The sequence below is a fragment of the Apteryx mantelli genome, chromosome 6 (assembly GCF_036417845.1).
Source record: "Apteryx mantelli isolate bAptMan1 chromosome 6, bAptMan1.hap1, whole genome shotgun sequence".
Classification (NCBI taxonomy): domain Eukaryota; kingdom Metazoa; phylum Chordata; class Aves; order Apterygiformes; family Apterygidae; genus Apteryx; species Apteryx mantelli.
The window spans coordinates 51,001,292-51,022,360 of NC_089983.1; the positions used below are offsets into that span (position 1 = coordinate 51,001,292).

At 38.3% G+C, this 21,069-nt stretch overlaps 1 protein-coding gene and 1 long non-coding RNA gene across 3 annotated transcripts in view; one reads left to right on the forward strand and one right to left on the reverse strand.

Annotated features, from left to right (window-relative positions):
- The window catches only part of LOC106486553 (uncharacterized), a 48,782-nt gene extending 38,878 nt beyond the window's left edge, over positions 1-9,904 (reverse strand). The window contains exons 1-2 of the long non-coding RNA XR_001292898.2: positions 9,829-9,904; positions 1,454-1,558 (exon numbers count right to left, since the gene is read on the reverse strand). This is a non-coding gene — a long non-coding RNA (uncharacterized lncRNA). The remainder of the gene's footprint in view (positions 1-1,453; positions 1,559-9,828) is intronic.
- A 255-nt stretch (positions 9,905-10,159) lies between these two features.
- DAPL1 (death associated protein like 1) lies at positions 10,160-17,858 on the forward strand. Of its 2 annotated transcripts, none has more exons than XM_067299473.1 (6): positions 10,160-10,366; positions 10,416-10,672; positions 10,842-11,045; positions 13,220-13,307; positions 15,892-15,955; positions 17,578-17,858. In XM_067299473.1, exons 3-6 carry the CDS (start codon positions 11,000-11,002, stop codon positions 17,695-17,697), a joined length of 318 nt encoding a protein of 105 aa, XP_067155574.1. In that variant the 5' UTR covers positions 10,160-10,366; positions 10,416-10,672; positions 10,842-10,999; the 3' UTR covers positions 17,698-17,858. The 2 variants fall into 2 exon arrangements, with proteins under 2 accessions (XP_067155574.1, XP_067155573.1); XM_067299472.1 differs by having other exon boundaries at positions 10,416-10,667.
- The last annotated feature ends 3,211 nt before the right edge of the window (positions 17,859-21,069 follow it).

Genomic DNA, 21,069 nt, shown 5'->3' on the forward strand with positions numbered 1-21,069 from the left:
ACTCCTCATTTTCTTCTTAGTGATTTGCTTTTCACAAGAAAGAAGAACTAAGTATTCCCTGTTTGCACAACATTGCCTTTGAAAAAGTTAACAGGGTAGCAACTAGAGAGGAGGCATGTAGCTCACTTATCCTCAACCTTGACCAGTGCACTCAAACAAGGAAAAACTGTAAACTAGCTCACAAGACAACTCTCCCCAAAACAACCATAATACCACAAACAGAAGAAAAATGAGTATGATAAAACAAATTCTGACTGTTCAGTTTTAGCACCTTTGTATAACTTTTATGACATTCTGTGAAGACTATCAGTTATAACATTGTCCCCTTGTTAAACTTTCATTTTTATTCTTCTGTGTAAATACGGCAATTATAATTTAACTCCATACTACTACAATGTTAGCCCAACCCTGCTATAAATGATAACCAGTTAAACAAGAACAGAGGCATTTCACAGCTCTCTCTCCACTCTCCAGCTTATTAATATGTTTCCAAGGATCATCCCATAAGCACTACTGTTTCAGAAAGTGGCTATTCCAAGGGCGATTACTAGACAATTTGAATCAGTTTCTACCCACTGTGAAACAGGTACGTTTCTTGTTTACAGTAGGTCGGGTATGAAGTTATAAATGGTAAAGAATTACAGGAAATTACTGAACATCACGTGCCCTCTAGTGGTTAGTCACTGTAATACAAGTTGCTCTTGAGATACTTGTTCAGAAAAACAGGTATGAAGAAAAGTCATTGGCAGCTGGCCAGCTCCAAAGTGTTTGGGATCACATGGCACCTAAGACGTGCACAATACTAAAAAATACTCTGCTTTGCTTTCCTTTGCTACTCACTATTAAGCTTTGTTTTCAGTTTTTTTTCCCGCAAAACAATGAGCTATAGGAACAAAATAAAGTGAATTCTGATGTTTAGCCTTTAAGAAAAAGGCCAGTATCTGAGGGAATGAGTGTTGTTGTTATGATATGACAGAAATAGTGAAATCTATGCAATGGTTTCTGTAGAGGTCAGTTTGTTGCAATTATATTATTTAGAATTGATTCACTTATTCCTCCACCAAATGATGTTAAGTTCTTTTAAACAAGGACTTCGAGGTAGATAAAACAAGTGATGACAAAGGTATATCTTTCTGGTCCTTCTGCCAAAAAAGTTTCACTCTGTAACCAAAAATGCCAGTAAGGCAAATCTTCTCCTTAATGTTATTACACTTCTCCTTCCGTGCTATAGCATCATCCCTGGACACTTCTTTTTCACCAGTAGCCTGTGAAACAATTGGCATCCAGATCAGAATCAGGACTTGGACTTCTCAGGTTTCCTAGAACCCACTGAGAAGAAACAGAAAAGCTCCACAGATGTGAAGCCACACTTCCTCCATGATTTGTGGAATGTATACTATACATACAAGTGAACAACTATATCAATACAAAATCACTGAATATATATGCCTACCCTTGCTAATGGTCTTTTCCATGCTTTAGATGTTGAACAATAATGTTCTTCAGGATATGATTCAACTTCATTCTGAACTACTATAAACAGACTCTCAATAAATACCTAGAACAGAGAAAAAACAAAACAGAAAAATAATTTTTAAAAAGCATGTATTAATAAAAAATGAGTCATATACCTGCACTAGAACATTTTTGTCTTCATCATGTTCCTGCAGCATCTAAAAACAGATATACAGACTCCATTGAAAACTATATTGCTTCTCTGTGACTGAGCTTAAGAAAACAGCAGTAATATTTCACCATTCAGTTAACAGACAAGCACGAACAGGATCAATTTATATCAGGAGCTACAAAATAGTAATTCTGGAATTTGAAAACAAGCAATGTTGAAGAAAAGGTGGATGAGGGAAAATACTGCAGAGGCACGAGCAACAGATTTGAAAACACTGAAATATGAAGTAAAACATGATACTTGAAAAAGATATTCCATATGCCTGTATGCTGAAGTGCTTGTTTCAGACCTGTTCTATGCCTTGTATATAATTATGCTAACAGCTATTAGCTAGATTAGATCACGTAATCATACAGGCTGCTTGGAAACATGTTGATTCTCAATTCTGACAAGTGATTTTTTTCAAATTTTGGAGTCAGGTAATAACTTGCCTGTAGAACGCAGCTTCTAAAAGTGGAATTGTCATGAAATGTAAAAGAGTTCCAGAGCAGCGAGAGCATCTCAGAAAAAAAATTCCTATCACTATTGTCTCTTTAGACAGTTTAAGTTCTGCATCCTCCCCCAGGCTATCCTACATCAGCTTCCATTTTGACAAAACCCACATTTTAAAAACAGAGAGAACTGTTACAGTATAAATACCATTCTTAATTCAGTCATTCACAGGCTACTACTATTAAAAAAAAAAAAAAAAAAATCTACCCCCAGCATCAGCTGAGCATCTCTGAAATCTGGTATTTATGCAATCAGGAGCTAACTTCAGTGGAAATAGGACAGATAATGGCACGAAAAGGAAGAGGTTTCAACTGTACTATCACTGGTCACAGAAGAATGATTCTCTCCCTCATTCTTCCCACCCTTCCCATCCACACAAACCAATCTAATAATCTCCAATAGGAAAAATGTAAATACACTAAAGCATTAAATAAAATCAGATTTACAATTCTACCCTGGTGTTATGGTATTTTAATAGTGCCAAGGGTTTCTTGTCAAGAATAAGAAAGTATTCTGATAATAGTATGACTCCCATTCACAGCAGCTTATATTTTAGCTTATATATTAGAAACAATGGAGATACTGAATTAAAGAGAAAGTGGGTGAAAGAAATAACAAAGGAAATGGTGAATGATATTTAATATAAGAATTCCACAACATCAACCTACTATTTCTTGTTTAAATCAAAGAACAACACAATTTCATGATTTCAAGATTTCACAAGAATTTCCAGAACAGATGTACAAGGGCATTGAACCTTTCTATTATTAATGGTGTAGGCGACACACTAAATCTATATTACATGACTGCCTTATGTGGTAAAGTTGTGTAACACCAACTCTCCAATCTGTATGCTAAAAATCTGTTTCTTTTATGTTCCACTTATTATATGATTCACCCTCACTATCAGTTTTCAATGTGTTTTTAATTTTTGCACTTATAATTCCATACTACAAACTAAATTAGGCAAATGGCTCAGTTTGACCTTGTGATTTTACTACTAAAAGCATAGACTCCTACCAGATGACCTAAAGTCTGGATTTTAAAGACATTTAAGGAGTTATCACTTAGACAACTCCTTGAAAATCCAAGCAATCCAACACGTGAACCAACAAAAGATCCAAATTTAAACCTATTCAGAGCTGTCTTCTTTTACTGAGTTTTACAGAGGTTGTGAAATATGTTATAGGAAGCATGGATGAGAACTGCTAAAGCTTTTATGCCTTCATAAAAATACTGTTTTGTTTTTAACTAAAGCCAAGAAGGACTAGGTTCTAATATTGAAGAGTATGCTTTTAGATGACAGGTGGAGATGGTTACCTTACTAACATTGTTATCATTTTAAGCAGAAACATGAAGCCAATATATATCATTATTAGGTGTCATGGCAGCAAAAGAATCCGAACAATTTAACTGCCAAACTCCAAAAAGTCTGAATTGTAGGGACTGTGGGAGTTTGACACTAAATCTGCATGCAGGAGTTGCAAGCTGCAGCAAGGTAAGCAGGCACTCACATGAGTATTCCAGATTCTTCTGCTCTACATGCTTCATCGTTCTTTATTTCAATTTTCTCTCTTTCACTCTTTTTTTTCACATCTGTTTTTTCCTTATCTTGCTAGCAGGTTCAGAAGCATCTCTGAAATACTTCATTTTCCTATATAAATTCTAGGTCCATCACCAAAAAGATAAATGTAGGCTGCCCCAGCAAATTAAAATAACAGCTATTTACAGAAAAAAATACCCACTAAAAGAGGTTATATCTGATCTGAGTAGACGAGCTCTAATGGGGCCTTAAATCTGAAATGAAAGCACCATGTAAGGCAATAACTACTGCAACTTTTCAAAATATGTCAGTATTTAAAACACACAAGTTTGTAACTCTTTCACAATGCCTGCCTGAGAGCTATGTTGCTGTTGTGAGAAGGAATGATAAAAGGATTTAAGATGTTTGCTTCAACTTCTAGGTTTGATGTTTATTGACAATATCTAATAGCGACTAACATGCAAATAGAGAAAAGAAACTGCTGGTATGCAATCAGTATAAACTGATACGGACTTTGGTTCATTTGTCCTTGCTATTAGCAGAGGCAGAAAAAAAAAAGAAAAAATAAATACTGTATTATCTCAAGGAAGACTTCCCAAATCACCTTATTCAGCACAGATATGAAGAGGGTACCATACGTATGTTTATGTAAATAAACTGAAAAAAACAACATGGCTCAGTTGAAGCAGAGTGACATTAATATGAAAATCTTTTGTTATTGAACAAATACTTCAGAAAAAGTTTCTTTTGTTATCTTTCCTTCAGATCATTTTATTTGAAAGAATTGCTTTCCCCAATCAAAAATTTCATCATCCGCTCCAAGCTAAACACTTATTGGCAGAGACAAGCATTACTATTGACTTAATATTTATAGGTTGCTCTTCCAGGGAGGAAATTGCTGCTTTTCAAAGCTATTTCCTGCCTCATACATGCAGAACTAAAATATCAAATAGATTGGGTTTAGACTGGATGTCCTTTAACTTTTTCTGCTCTAAAAAACCCAGTCAGCAGTAGTGATCCACCACGATAGCTGTCCTGCTGTAAATCCCTACTGCTTCCTCATTCCATGTTCTCTCCTCCTTTCTTTTCTATTTAATTTTCCCCTCCTTCTGCCTCCACTTAATCACATCCTATTTTTACATTCTCACTCTCCTTTTAATTGCTGAAATCCAAACATAAGTAAATCCCAAATAAATTATGAGACTAACATAATTTACACATCAAAGCTGAACATGGATACAGCATATTAAAAAAATCCCTTTGGCAGTGTGTATTATTGTTTCAGTAACTCGATGCAAACAAAAATAACACAGTCTTATAGCAAGATATGAAGATTTTGCTCTCAGACTTAGGAACGGGTTATTCTTACATGACAAGTTATTTCAAGGAACTGCGAGCAATACTTTTATTGTTGTTTTAAGCCACAGAGTATTGCAACACACAAAAAAAAGCAAGTGTTGGTAATGCTCTAATATTACCTACTATTCTCCCTCACCAGCACACATGTATACATAGGCACGCAAACGCATACACACACACACACTTTTAACTTGTCTGGTTATACCTATTGAGTAGGAACTATCCTCTATTTCACCTGCCCATCATCTTACACAGTCCTTAGGGGCCTGAAGGTCCCATTATCTTAATACAAAAGATTATCAGCACTGACAGATTCGAGAAGATGCCAGAATTTGTACTAAAAATTTCTTCATCCACAACATAGTTTACACCATAGATAGTAAACTTTAGAAGAGAATTTTTAAATAGAATTTTTCATTTTAAATACTGAAAATGAAAATGTGAATAAATATATCAAATAAATAGTTCAAGATCAGGTATATCTACTTTCTGTTCTTATATTTTATTGTAAGATTATTATAATCAGACCTTTATCTTGGATGATGCTATTTCTGCATAGGATAAAAGAGAATTAACTACCAGAACTATGTGATTATAAAAATCACAGAGGGGATTCAGAAAAGCTTACTGAGTAATAATTTACAACAGTCATTTTAGAAGCAGGTACTAATCATGCAAAAAACTTCATATGGAGTAAGACAGAACATTAATGAAACCCAGATCCTTTGTTGCTTCCAGCAAGTGCTTTTCTTTAACTTTTACAAGATACTTCATTAGCTGTACTGCTTTGATATTGATCTGAGGCATTAAAAAGCCTAAGAAAACAAGATAGATGTTTAGATGTCTTAATTGTCAATGACAGTACTTAAACAGAATGTACCATATTTCCTTAACACTCTGTAACTAAGTTGTTGGATTCTTATTTAAAAAGGAAAAGGATTACAATGAACTATACATGAGAAAATATGTAATTCGCACATGAAAAATCTGCTCATGCCATTCAATGCTGGAAAATTTTAACTGAAGCCCACTATGACTAATGATACCTTTTTAATACATTAAGCAACAGAGAAAAATGATGGATGTTCCCAGTTTGCTGCAGTTTTGCATGTTGTTTTTGTTGGTATAAAACTTTATCACTGCTACTGCCTCTTTGAAAATGTATCTATTTAAAATCAACAAAAATGTCACAGTCATTCTACAGATATGGTGCACTAATTAAGGTGAAATTACGGTGCCACTGAAGGCAAAGTGATTGCATTGTGGACAAAGATTTCATTTCACATCACAGCTTTTCAAAGAGCAAATGAAATTCAGGCTGGATTTTCTGAATAACAAAATCGTATCTTTTGGCTGAAATGAAAAATAATGGATAATTTAAACGTCATGAAAGGTGAGTATTTTTAATAAATTCTGTGAAACAGCTTAAGTAGCATACCTCTATCTTATTATTATGCATTAGGCAATTCAGAAGACCTTGTCAAAGGCTTCTTGCTGTGTTTTTGAAGTATGATAATGAGTTGTAACAGACCTGGAAACAAAATTTTTTTCAAAATTCTTTTTTTAATATGTATATAACTCATGACCCAGAGAAAGCATCTGTATCTATTAGTTAACAATCTTCTGGGCTCGATTCCAGAGTAGAAGTAACTCTCTGGAACGCTGCATGTGTATTTTGGATGCTATGCCTCCAAAGTATCTAAAATATTTTGAAGATGTCTGCGATTTTAACAGATTATCTCTTGTTGATTAAGAATAAAATCTTGTATCACCATGCCCTTTTTTGCATTGTTACCAACATAGTTTTATTAAACGTTCTTCTTTAAGCACATAGGCTAATAATTAATATTTAAATAGGTTTCGCACACTGAAATGCAGTGTTTTTTGCATTATCGATTATGGTCCTTGCTGCTTTAGCACTAAAGCCCTATTTAGTTAAATCATATTCAGGCTTTCAAAAGTAAACTGATTTGTAAAGCTGTACAGGCTGCTCCGACCTCACTGGTAGGTCAAATGTCAGTTTGGGGAACAACTCCTTAAGCTATATACAGAGGTAGAGTTCTGAGCCCAGATCTCCACAGTGCCAGAAGAGCAATCGCCGTTTCCCTGCAAAGGTGTTTAAGTGACTCACAGGACTGAAGCCTGGGTGTTTCTTGTTACACTGCAGCTTCAACAGCTTTACATTACATTACAAGCTGTCAGCAACAGTATTTCCCTCTCTCCATTCTTTCCAATCCCAGTACAACACCACAGCAGAAAAGACAGTGGCTGGAGAGACTTGCCCATGACTACCATTTGGACAATTCCAGGTACAAATAGTAAAATAATCTAGATAAAGAATCTATATATGCATTTATTGAATTCTGATTTCCTTTTATCAAAATAAGGGTTCATTTCAGCAATGTGCTTGCTGGATTGTCCGTTAAAAGAGCACAGTAATACAAAGAGTCAATTCTTCCCAAGTGACTGCAATTCAAATAGAAAATTAAAGTCTAACTTTATATACAACTGATGAGCAATGACTAGGTTGTTACTAACTTGGAAACAAGTTAACTGCATGACTTAATGTTATAATAAATAAATTGGATCTTTGAAATGTCTTGTTTAAACTGACAATTTTCAGCCTTTCTTCCCTTGCGGATTTGGGAAACGCAGTCACGATAGGAGACGGACTTTTAAAGTGTCAGCGTGGTTTCTCCTGATTGTTTTTTTGTTTTGCTTTCCTACAACTTGTGTCCTTACTGCTCCTGCTGTTTTCCTTATCTGTTTATGACTTGATGGTTGATTAGTATGTAAGTTACTGTATCTCAGACAAAAATACAACTTCAGTGAGGTATATACAGCAGGAACAGAATAACTCTTCAAGACTTCTTCTGAAGTAAATCACCAGTAATAAATGATGGTGGTAATAAATGACGGTAATTCCCTATCTCTGCATTAACTTACAATTTTAATGTGTTTAATCATATTTTTAACATTTTCAGGCTTTTAGTAGGTTATTAAGAAAAATGGAAGGGAGGATCATTTTTGTAACTGACACGTAGAAAAATGTAAGGTTTGCGTCAGTATCTAATGAACAGAAGACAGTCATAAGGATATGTCAAGGCCTTAAAATGAAGAGTAAATTTTTAATTGGCTTTGTTGTGTAAAACACTTCATATTAAAAACATGGGTGTTTTTTTAAACAAGGCACATGAACATCAACATTTCACTTCTCTCAAGTACATATTAATGATTGAAGAGGATAAGATATATCTTGTTAAGTTCTAAAATTTGTTACTCGGAATAAAAATCACTATACAGTTCTTAAAAAACATATCTGTAGCCTTACTGCTAAAATACTGGTATAAAATTGGAAAAAAATGTGACTAAAGAAATGTCTCCAATCATCTCTGTAAGGCTTCCTTACTTCAGTATGGCTTCCCACCACAAATAAGGAATAACTATAGAGGTGATTTTTTGCTTAAATATTTGTATTTCTTCAACTGATCAGAAGATGCAATCTTCTCTGTGGAACTAAATGTATAACTAAGAGGCCCAGTCTTTGGTCACAGAAACCTAGCAGGCAAATATACAGTCACATAATTCACACAACAGTACATTGTTCTTAACTACTACAACGTTAGGTGTTAGTCTTCACATTTGCACTATAGATCCACAGTTGCACTTCATATCATTGACAGTTAAAACCAAACTCTGCTGCAGTACCACTTAAAAATTCAAAAAGAAGCTGTTTACTGCTTTTTGCCCCAGAAGAGAATGCTTTCTTCAGCCAAGATAGTCATGCCTAACTTAACACTAACTTCATTACTTCCATCAGAAGTAGTTAATGAGTGCAGCAAAACTGTATAGCCAAATATATAAACACATCTTATTACTAAAACAGCAAAAAATGAGATGGTGTAATATGATACCTGGCAGTATAAGCAAAATTTTCTTTCTATGTCACTTAAGTCATTGGTAACTCCTTTGACTAAAACAGACTTTTTCTTGACCTCCATATGTATTAGAGGAGGTTTCCATGGAATTTGCATCCTGTAAGCGACTGGGTTTGGTTCTAAGAAAACGTGAACCCGAAATGAACTGTCACGGGGAGCTCTGACTCTCTGGCGTCTGCTAAGGTGTGAGCTCATTCTGCAGCCTGTCCCTCAACCGAGGTACTGAAAAAGGTTTTCTTCGCTACTCAGAAATTGATTTTCACTAAATTTAGAGCAACGAATTATCTTTGCCATCTCTAGCCCCCTGTTGAATGTGGCTGAAAGCACCCAGTGGGTTCAAAAATTATCCGTGCCAGGGAGAAATACATCAAAACACACACACTAAATGCATGAGCTTGGATTCTGTAGGAAACCAAGCTAAAAAAAGCCACCAACAACAAAAAATCATAAAAGACTGGCTAAAATTCCCAAAACAACAATAAAGAATCTTGAGACACATACAGGTGAGAATAATCCTGAACAAAATACCAAGGAAAGAGAAATAGTCTGAAGGAAATTGTTCGAATCTATATTAGTAAAAAAAAAAAAAAAAAAGCGTAGAAATATGGCAAACGATGAAAAAAGAGTAACGAGAGGGCCACCTGGATGCGGGCGGACTGAGGCGCAGGAGGTTTCCCCCAGAGCGAGGCGGGACAGCGTCGGTCCTACACCAACCCTCGCAGTATAGTTATTTCCTGTGTATTTTCAAACAAGATTTATATTCCACCTTCCTCCTTTAGCAGGCCCCACTGCCCTTTCGGCTGACTTACACGCGGTCCTCAGGCTGCAGCCCGGCAATCTATGTTTTTTCACTGCTGCTTCCTCAGCCAAGGTCTGCGGAGGGTTCAACACCGCGTTCAGCTGCCGAAGCAGAAAACCCGGGTGGTTGCCACAGCCTCTGTACCGGCCGCAGGCACCCGCCGGCAGCCTCCTGCTCCCCCCGCCCCGCCCGGCCCGGGGCCGCACAGCGCCGCCGCCTCAGGGGGTCGCCGCCGCCGCTCCCGCCCACCCGCACCACGGCGGCGCCGCGCGAGCCGCCTCGCGGCCGCCGCGGCCCCTGGCGCTGCTGCGGGGCGGGGCCGGCGCGCTCCGCGCCCTCCGGCGGGCAGGCTCCGCGCGGGGCGGCGGGGCTGCGCGAGGGCCGCGCCGGGCGGCCCCTCTCCCAGCGCGGCTGCCCCTGAGGCGGCGACGGCTCCTCTCAGGGCGGCGCCCCCTGAGGCGGCGGCTCCCCTCAGCGCGGGCGGCCGGGCGGCGCCCCCTGAGGCGGCGGCTCCCCTCAGCGCGAGCGGGCGGGCGGCGCCCCCTGAGGTGGCGGCTCCCCTCAGAGCGGGCGGGCGGGCGGGCGGCGCCCCCTGAGGCGGCGGCTCCCGTCAGCCTCTGCCGCGGTTCTCGGTGGCCGCCCGTCTCGGTGCGGGGCGCCGCCGCCGCTCCGCGGGGTTAATGCCGGCAGCGGCGTGACCGCGAGCTCGCCGAGCGGGGCGGCAGGAGGTTGCGCTGCTGTGGGCAGCGCCGGGGAGAGAAACGGGCCTCGCTGCTCTGACGCAGCAGCCTCTCCGTGCTCCGGCCTTGCTCCTCGCCGCCCGGCGCGGCCGCCCCCACCCGCCCCGGGGTGCGGTGAGCTCCGCGCGTCGGGCCGCGGCGGCAGGGCTGGAGCTGCTGCCTGCTCGGGGCGGTGGGTTGGTTGGTTAGTTGGTTGGTTTTGGGGGGGGGGGGGGTCTTTCTTCGAAAAGCTGTGGTAATTTTAATAGATTTTGGTACTTAGCTCTGAACTCCCTCGTTTTAGATTACAGGGCTTACAGGACACTTACAAAAACCTGAAAATTGAAGTCGGTATTAAAGCCTTCTAAGAGCTCTCCCGGTCGCCTTGAGAAACAAACCCCGAAGCGGCTCTTCTCCGCTGGGTGCCAGCAGCGTCCCGCTCTCGCTCTTCCGCCGCCGTGGATGCGTACGGGCAGGTTTGATAGCTGCTGCCAGCAACTGTTTTCAAGTCAGTGAAAAGACTGAATTTTAAAATCCCGCGGTTTTTCCTAATTGGCATAAATATCTCTTTCTCTGGAGGGCTTGTTGTAGCAGACGAGATTCCTGATGTGCCACTTAATGTTTAAGCATCTTTTCCAGTTCTGGGTGTCACTTTTTCTGTTTGTTGTGCTTTTCATAAAGCTTCACAGTGTTAGCAACGTGTCGTTTGGCCTGCGTGTTTGGATCTCTTCACTTGGCTAAGTTAAAACTATCGAAACCACTTGTATTTACAAATCCCGTATTCTGCGAATGTGTGCTGAGCCAAGTCATGCACGTAGTTTTTATCCACTTCCAAAATGGTAGTTGGGTTCTCATTTGGGGTTTGATTCGTTCCTAAAAGGCAGTAAATTTTAAATGCTTAACAAGCTGTTTGGGGTAACTTACACTGGTTCTGGATGAGCCTGTTGTAGAGGGAAATTGATATCAACAAGACCTTGAAATATCCCGACTTTTAAAAAATCTTTTGTTTGAATCAAGAAACTTTGTTCAAGTGTTAATTTTTGCATGTGTTTGAAAGTTGTCTTCATTAGGACTAGTCTAAGGAAAGATTTGATGATTTTTTTGTTGTTGTTGTTCGTTTGTTTCACAATCAAAACACTTCTGACAATTTATTGGAGTGGGGCAACAGCACATCTGGGATCTTGGAACTATCTCAGTTGCAAAATTCTTGAATCTTTTTACTCTAATTCAAATTCTGGGAGAATTTTCTTATCATACTTGTTTAAAGATGCCTCCTATGTTAACTCCAATTTATGAAAAGGAGGAGGGGTGTTTCACAGCTTGGGAGCTGAAGGCCTTTAGATTCTTGGTGCTCTTCATTAACAGATTATTGAAAATGGTTTACACTTCCATTTCAGAGGAGACTTTTCATTTTGCAGTTAGACTGCCAAAAGAGTGTTTATTCAGTCTAGCCATCTAGCATGTATTTGCAGCTGTAAGACTACTATATGACTCATTTGCTTATACAGCAGTATAATTAACTGGATATTAAAAAGAAAAGCAAAGCCTATGTGTCACAAACTTCAGCACTGTAAGCCCACTTTGGACATGTCTAAGGAGAATTCTTGTTTAATTAATTAAATTAATTAAATCTGCAATCTGGAATTACAAGGTGGGTACTCGGGGTTGATGGAAAATGAGTGTTTGTTATATCTACTCCCAAAAAAAACCCAAATATGCTGGCAGAGCTGTTTCGCATGCTGTTTAGCTGATAGAATTCTGCAGTACTTCTCAGTGTTTATTCCTTGTGCTGCTTCTTTGCATTCACCCAAATTTGAGTTTGAAAACTGTAGTCTTGATTATTCACAAAAAGAAAAGGAACCTTGCTGTAAAATGAAGCTACTAGTTGAAAATAATCAGAACTGTATAGAGTTTGTACTTTCTTACTCTGGCAGTTGAAAAACTTATTTTACCCTTGTGAGCAGGAAGAAGGGGTTTTTTTTGACAATTATCTGAAATAACTTTACATGTTCTTTTTTCAGAATTGATTTTTCTGCCACTTCTCAAAACTCAAATTGTTATTATTAGGTCATCTGTAGCTTAATTAGTGCTAATCACTTTTGTGATTGGCAGACATTTAAATAAAATATAATTAAACTTGTTAGAACATAAGTGCAAGATAAGTATGCAGCTTGTTCTTGTCTGCATTATTAGCTTTATTCTAGAATACCTTGAGCAAATCATGAAACATTTATTTCTGCTAGTCATGTTCAATTTGAAAACTGAAAATGTTTAGAGTTGTGGGTTTTGTTTTGTTTTTTATTTGAAGTTGAATCTATTACATCTGAGATTTTTGGGAGAAGAATGCTTATTAACTTAAGGTATTAAGAATTAATATAGTTTCCAGGGACTAAAGATCTAATGACTTTTGGATTATGGTATTTGGGAGTTGATCTGGGTGTACCATGACACAGAAGTTTAAAGTCTTTGGTGGATCTCTTTGGCTCACTTTTTCTGTATAGCTGTGTGTTTAAAAGTGAAATATAAATAGCGTTAACAGGAAATTATCTTCCAGTATTTAACTTAACAATTATCTGGGGTATAAGTATTTTCTTGGGAAGGTTTTTTATTTTATCACCTTCTCCAAGTGTTTAGTATGTAATTCTGCAGATGTTTTAAATAAATTGTGTTTTCTTCTTGCAGTGAAAGCTGGAGGTATGAGAGTGTCTAAAAAGCAAGAAAATGGATTTGCTGGGAAAAATGCTAAGACTTCAGGAAAAGAGAACACAAGGTATTGCACTGTAGGGCTATGTTCTCCCATAGTTAAAGTTTACAGATATTGGGCTGGGGGTTGGGGGGGAGGGAAAGACAACTCTTCAATTTTGAAAAGTTTAATTGCTAAATTAACTTGTGCAATTTATAAATAAAAGGCAACTTTGAGGTAGTCTGCTGCTCAAAAAGAAAAAAGTTCCTCAAAACCTGAGGAAAATGCCTGGCAATGTGAGACAAGGGCTGAATCTTTTCTCTCTCTCCATATACGTAAAAGAGGTGCTCTTTAGCATTCTGTATCACTTCTCAATCTCAGTTTGGCTGTTTCCTCCTCTAATTATCTTTTTCTGACTCCCACTTCCTAAGGTTACTCAGGCTATTTTACCCCAAAATGAAATCATGCTTTTACTTCTGAATGAGGTAGCAGTGATTTGTTCAAGTAGTTGATCAAAACAAATAGTTTCTCTTATGGCCTTTCCAAACCAGGTCCAAAATCCTTTCTAAAAATATATGCGCTTTTGTTAAACATCACTTAATTTAACAAAAACTTAACTTGACCAATATAGGGGTAAGAGGGTAAAACTTTAATGACTTGTGATGTTCCTGAAATTGGATTAGAGTCCAAATCCAAAGGGGAACATAGTGTCTAAATCGGATTTAGACACTCAGGTTTTTGTTTCAATTGCAATTTTAAAATTTCTCTGTGGCCACTCAATTTGGAAGCACCTTACCTCACCAGGTATCTTCTTGTTTGTCTAAAAGGTCCTTACCTTAGTTTCCTGCAATTCTTTTGGGGCATATCCAGAACTGTAGAACTATTTAGATACCTAGCTTCCTCCATAATCACAGTGTGGTTCACAGTGACACTGAGGTGTTTGAAGGAGCCTGATCCAGTGATTGCGCTTGGAACACATCTGCTGTGTCCTGGTAGCCCTTACCTCACTTTGCAAGAAAGTGGTGTACATGTCCTCTCCATTATAATGGTTAGGATATTTGCCAGGAAATGGAAGACCTGAGTGTTAACCCCTTGTCAGCTAAAAACGGTGCTTTTCTTACTATACCGCTTGCTTTCACCAGTGAGCTAGATACTTCCTGTTGAAGCTGAGCCACTTCACAGAAGAGGCTCAAGATTCATGGGGGGAAGATGAAATGTTACAGTTAGGGTGCTGAACTTGGAGAGGGGACCTAAAATTCCATCCCCTTGGTATTTATAGCTGGTGCGCATTTAATACCTTTATCTCTTACATCAGTGTTCGAAATAGGTATGTAAACTTTTAGGGAAGTTGAGAGCAGAACTTGGAAATCCCCCTTTTAGCGAGTGCTCTGGCACATAGTGCCTGCTTACTCTTTTCCTAGCCCTCTAAAATTTGAGTGTTTTTGCTGCACAGTGGCCCAGCCCCAACAGGAGCCCACAGTCTGATTTTGTAGACTCTCTCTTGAAAGTGGGAGATGTGGGTTTAAATCCCTTAAGAATGAATTCTAGGCTGTCCTCGTTCTGGTTTCCTTGGAGACAGTTTAAACATTACTTTATTAGGTATGGGTAGGCAACACATTGTTTTAAAATTGAGTTTGTCATCTTACTCTTGAGGAGTATTTGTAAGTGGATATTTTACCCTTGGGAGTGGGCTCTGACTTCTGTCTGGTTGGAGTTGCCTTTTCTGCAGTCCCAATCCAGGAGCCCAGGCTTGTAGCAAACCTAAATTCTGTGCAGCACTTTCTGTTAGTGTTTGGTAGCTTTCTGCTCAGCATTTTTTTTTTTTTTTAAGCTTTGTTTTGTTAGGATCACTTGACCTTCCCATCCAAAATACATAAAGCTTTTAGGCCAAACTCGAGGTTCTATGTTTTTCACCTTAAAATCCAAAGCTTGGAAAGTAACTGCTTTGGCACCTAGCTTGGAGAAATATAATCCTCATGTAGGAACAGATCTTAAAAAAAAAAAAAAAAAAAAAAAAAAAACACCTCATAGCCTTAGCCAAGAGCCAGTAGCACTTACACTAGAAATCCAGGTTTTATGTGTAATGATACACTGATGCAGGACCAGATAAAATATTGTCTCATATTGCTAAGAAGAACTTCAGGCAGTGTTTGTGTTGTCCTCATGACAGCTTGCTCTGGGCTTGCTGAAGAGGCCTGTCCAAACTGGGAACAGCTCTCGAACCCTGTCTCATAGCATCTCTTAAAATTACCCTGAAGGCTGTGAGTTATTCCCCCTACTGCGAGGTATTTAGGGACCTTTAATGGTTAAGGTATGTTTTACCCATAAGAAAGGAGACATCTATACCATGGACCTTCTGAGGTACCCAAGTAACTAAAGAACCATTAAAAAGCTTGTATTAGATGAGATAGCTGAAGTGGTCCAAGTGACCTTGTTCTGATTCCTACTTTTTTTTCCCCACTGAGATTTAAATTGCTTAAATTATTTACTTTTGATAACAGTATACCTTTCTTCTGACATCAGATAATCTTTAATGTGATTAAGGAATATAGCTCCCAAACTTAAGTTTCCATTACAGATTGTTTTGCATTAAAAAGTCTAGAAAATGAAAAAAACATTTTTTTGGGGGGGTGGAAATGCTAAATAAGATTTTTTTTCTTTTACTTTGCAGTTCTGTTGTCAGAGTTCCAAAAATTCAGAACGTGGGTGTCTTGCTGGCAGATGCACTAGAAAAAGTAAGTATATCTAGCAGAACAAGATACATGTTTGTCAGAGTCTCTCCTAAACATAACAAATCAAAAAGTGAATTTTCTTTAAACTGCTGTCATCTGACATCTGTAGGTTTGTGATCTACCATTAAACATTCCTGAGATGACCTTTTTCTTCAGAGGTTGTGTGGTTAAAGTGCTACAGGGCTAAAATGTAACTAGCATGCCTTCCTTATTCTGCTTTGTTTGATTCCACTCCTATTTAACCTTAAATAAGTAGCCACAGAGTAATTATACCTGCTACAGAAAAGTACAGTAAGATATTAAGGTGTGTGCTTTTTTTAAACTGGTATGTTGATTTCAGACTTCTAAAAATGTCAGGAAAACATTATCAGTGACACAGTAAGTTTGTGGCAGAGCTGGGATTACAACCCAGAACAAAACCTGTTTTTCAGTTCTTTACTTAATGATGGACATAGTTTTATTTCTCTATGTCTCCAACTTAGAGAAGCAAGGACATAGCTTCTTGCAGGTAGTGGATAGGGTTGCTGAGACACAGCAAGTGGATACCAGGATGGCAACCTGCAGTCAAACTGCTGTAAGTGATCCCTGAGACAGCAGGCACAGCATATTCCACTATTGCTGCATATCGTATGCAGTTATTTCACCTGAGGCCTGAGATTAGATTTAGGTAGTTAATGCTGTCTTCTTGACTTCTCTCTTGGAAACACTACAAGATGATTTAAAATTTTATGTCACAAAGCTGTTGATGAATTCTTCTGGTCATCATTCTGCTTACCGCTTCTGTCCACAGTCTCTTGCTAGGCTGTTGATACAGTCTTATATTTACACACTTGCAAGAGCTGATTTTTACAAGCAGCTTTTTGATTTGCATGTTAATCTGATTTGCATGTTAATCTGAAGACCTGACAATTTTCACCTATGTTTTGTTGTACACTTACAGTCTTTAGATTTCAAAGCATGCAAGAGTTCCACAGAGCTTAATAAACTATCAGTCACGCCCTTTCAACAGCAGCCTCTCATTAACAGACAGGATCAAAGTCTTACTATGCAGATCTTGACATTTGGCTTAGACTTGTTTGCTAAGGAGAGTAGATGCAACTCATCCTGTTTTTCTTCCACTTCTTCCTAGCTCCTCTGTTCTGACCTACCTTTCCCTTATCCTTCCCTTCCACAATCTCATGCATAAAGCTTCCTCAGTAGTTTAGAAAGTGATAATTAGATACCATAATGATTACCATGATGGAAATTTGAATCTGGGAAAGTAAAAAAGGAAAAAAGACCCCAGCAACTTACTGTTAACTCTGTAGGATACTGCTTATTTGCTCTGCTTACTTTCATGGCCTATTCTGTGAAACTAATAATGGAGAAAAATCAATAGTTCACTGAACAAACATTATCTGGTTGTCAGACTAACATCACTTTGAAACCACAAATAATAATTAGATGTACAGAGTTACTGTGAGTTTTATGTATTGATCCCTTCAACTTTTTTTGCAGTTAGCTTTTATTACCTTTTTTAACTACTTTGTTCATGTTCATTCCATCTGTGATGGAATTTAGGAAAAAAATAGCAGAAAAGTTGTATTCTGTCATGACTTCCCTCCCCCTGCCCCTTAATGTTACAGATCCATCACAAAATTCCTGCAGCAGCATTACAAGTGTCTCACCAAAAGCCACAGCCTGCCTTGGAGAAGTTCATGCTGCCTAAAAGAATTTATATTATTCAACAGCCACGGAAATGTTAAGATATACATTAAAATACTCTTGTTTATTTGAAAGTGAGTTTCTATTCTAAATAACACTTAGTAGTACACTGTGGTAAAAGAACCAAAAGCTGTGGAAATAGTTTGACTGCCTTGAGTCTGACTGTATTTCTGTTACTCACAATAAATATTTTATAAGGAGAGTTACTAAATGTACTTGGGTTTTATTAAACTATCATATGGCCTTTGTCTAATCCAGTTTCAGTGTTCAATAATTATTCAATGCCAAGAGGTCTAACAGCTGCCCCTAAACTCCCAGCCTTCTCTTTTCAGTAGTTGTTTGATTTTTATGATAGCAAAGCAGAAGTGAACCTGATCCTAAGAGAACAGGTCACAACTAAAAGGCATGTTCCCTGAGAGATTAGCTATGCTAATAGTGAATGCTCTCAAATGCCTATTAAATTCAAGACTGCCTAACATTTTGACCTTGGTTTCTCTTGTTTGTCCCTTTTTGTATTTTTAATGATAAGGGCTGAAGTGTTCCATGCTGAATGTCTGCCTTTGGCTGAATGCGTAATCAGGAAACCTCAGAAAATCCTGGAAAAGATTTCCATGCAGTGGAAAATTCATTTTTCTTGCATTTGTTTCTGTAAAAGTCCAGCTCCTCATGTGCTGGAGCATGGACCCCCTCTAGGGTGAGGGGGAAGAGAAGGTGGTGGTTGAAACTGATGTTTGACAGGGGTAATTCATAAAAATTTGGCCAGGTTAGGAGCTTTTAAAGCCCTCACTAATACGGATTAGTAGAAAATTAAGTTTGGCAGCTAAATTCTCTGATAACATGTTGATGCTGAGTATATTTGATTCCAGGGATACAAGAGCAAGCTTTTTTAAGCACTTTTTCCTCGAAGTGAAGTGGCTCACGAGCTAAGAGCAAGAAGGTCATCTTTTGTTTGTTCTTACTGTCTGAGTCCTAGCAGAGGAATTAAGAAGAAGCAAGTGAAAACAGTCTGTTTATGTTAACCTGTTTGGGGCTGGGGGAGGGAGAGTAAAGGAAGTATGTGACGGACTTGAATTTCTGGGATGAGAGGGAAGATATGAAGGTGTCTAGGTGCTGGGAACACAGTGATTTTGCAGGTAACACAGTGATTTAAATACAAAGTTTAAGGTTGAGAAGATAGAATGGGAGATGAGGCTGAACAGTGACTAGATTGAGTGCAGACTGGAGGATGTAAGGTCTGAGGGGTCAAGCTTAATGATGGGGAGGAGCAACTGTAAATGCAAGTACTGGAAGTATCCTCGAGCCTTGCCTGCTTGTGCCATCCGCATAAGACAATAAAAATAGTCAAAGTCCTGTGTGGTGCAGAACTGCTGTTAGTTGGCTGGTGAGCTCAGCTGACTTCTTGCTCTGATTTTAATTCTGCTGGGAACCATTTTGGCTCCCTGTAACAGCTTCCTCTTTGTGTGGGGGTGGGTAGTGATTGCAGGAGAATATGCCACTAAAATTTAAGTCAAGCCCCTCAAATACACTCTTATTCAATATGAAAAAGAAGATGCTCAGGAATAGGTTTGTATTGTCAGTTAGTCGTCTTTTTATAGCATGCTTTCCACATGACTACAATGGAAATTCATTACACTTATTACAAACATATAAAGCACTAACTCTTAAATAGAGGGATTAAATAGAGGGAAATGGGTTACCCAGAATTAGTGTAACCACTTAACATGAATGTCTGCTTCCTTTTATCCATCTGTAAAATGTAAATAACTTTATATGATGATCAAAGATTAAATTATGATCACAGAAGGTGGTGATTAATAGTACGTAAAATAAATTAATTTTCTTACACCTTGAAAAAGTAGGAAAATATAAAGTAACTGCTGTTCCTGTAAGTAAGGCTTTGGTTGTTTTTTTTTCCTCATGTTCTTTAGCTGACTGATAGCTACTTGTTATCCTGGACAACTGGAATGTACTTTATGGATATTTCAGTTATAGGTGTGGAATTTGGACAGCCACTAGTTCTGCCTTCCTGTAAGATACAGTACACTTTTTCACTCTCTAGTCTGATTGACTGCTCCCTAGCCTAAACGTATGACTTGAGTTAAAGCTGCCCATCATGTGTGAAGTGATTTTATTAATGCTATTGAGGCCAACAATAGCACAGTGAACTCAGTGACAATGGCTAATACATGCTCCCTACAGAATCAATGTCAGTGAAAATCCTTAAAATTATGAACTTTATCCTTTTTGTTTCTGAAGAAAAAAATGGTTAATGGAAAATTATCAGGCCTGGTTCTGAGAGCTCTTAAGCACATTACTTTCCCTGAAAGAAGTAATATGCTTCTGAGAATAGTATATGCTTCTAAGGGTCTTCTAAGAAGCATCAGTCTTCCTGGAAAAATGAATTCACATGTGTGTTGCAGCAGTGCCTAGGATCCGCATATGTACGGAGCACATCTGGAGTGAGGTAATGGTAGTTCTGACCAGCCTAACAGAAAAAAACACTTTAATGTAAAATGGCTTCCTTATTCTACCTGCATAAAATTTTCAGGTAGAAAAAGGACAACAAGAAGCCAGGATAGAGGCCTAAGTTTATCAAGCTTAGTTGATCAGTTGTGCTAAATGTAGAGCAGATGCAGTCACCCCTTCTACTGTGATACACATCCTGCAGAGCAAGAAATCTTGGCAACAGATCTATTTCATTTACTGCTTCTGTAGGATGTTGTCCCCTGTGGCATTATTACAAGCAGCATTTCAATATTTGCTTTGTATGTCAATAGCACTTACTGAAGTCTTTGAAGAGAAGCTGAAAATGTATAGAGAGCAAAGTAAACTCTACTGAAATATATCTTACAATTAAAAACAGTCTGTAACTAAGAACACTCCATTTTCAACAAAGTCAATGTCTTACCCGTTTTATCTTGACAGGTGCATTGTCAGGTGCAGTACTTTGTCTCATTTATTTATTTTTATTTAGGTATCTAAACTATGATGAGTGTCCTGCTTATAACAGTATTGTTAATAACAAGAACTAAATAGCAAACAAATTATATTTTGAACTTTTAAATACTAGATTTGACTATTTTTCATCATGTTTATGCCTTCCATTCTGTGTGTCCTTCTAGTCTGTGTTTGCACAGTCTTTGTGATTGTGATACTATGATGCATCACTTTGGAGGTATTCTTGTTTTTTTTTCTTTTGTTACAGGTAGTTTGTTTTATTTAATTCTAGTCTTATCACTTTGCTTTCATTGTTAAAATATGGACCACAGCTGAATTCAAAACATAGGGAACAAATACAGTTTTTTTTCTGGAAAACTTTGCAGGAAGCATGTTTTCAGACTTCTTGTGAGTTATTGTAAATGATGCAGGCATTCAACAAGAATGCAGTTATCATCTGTAGACCTCGAAACACC

Bases quoted from the DNA above. Each gene is read 5' to 3' on its own strand.
- DAPL1 (XM_067299473.1), top strand. From the start codon at position 11,000: ATGCGTACGGGCAGGTTTGATAGCTGCTGCCAGCAACTGTTTTCAA. The intron at 13,308-15,891 runs GTATTGCACTGT...TTTACTTTGCAG, and splicing joins TCAGGAAAAGAGAACACAAG to TTCTGTTGTCAGAGTTCCAA. The intron at 15,956-17,577 runs GTAAGTATATCT...TTAATGTTACAG, and splicing joins TGGCAGATGCACTAGAAAAA to ATCCATCACAAAATTCCTGC.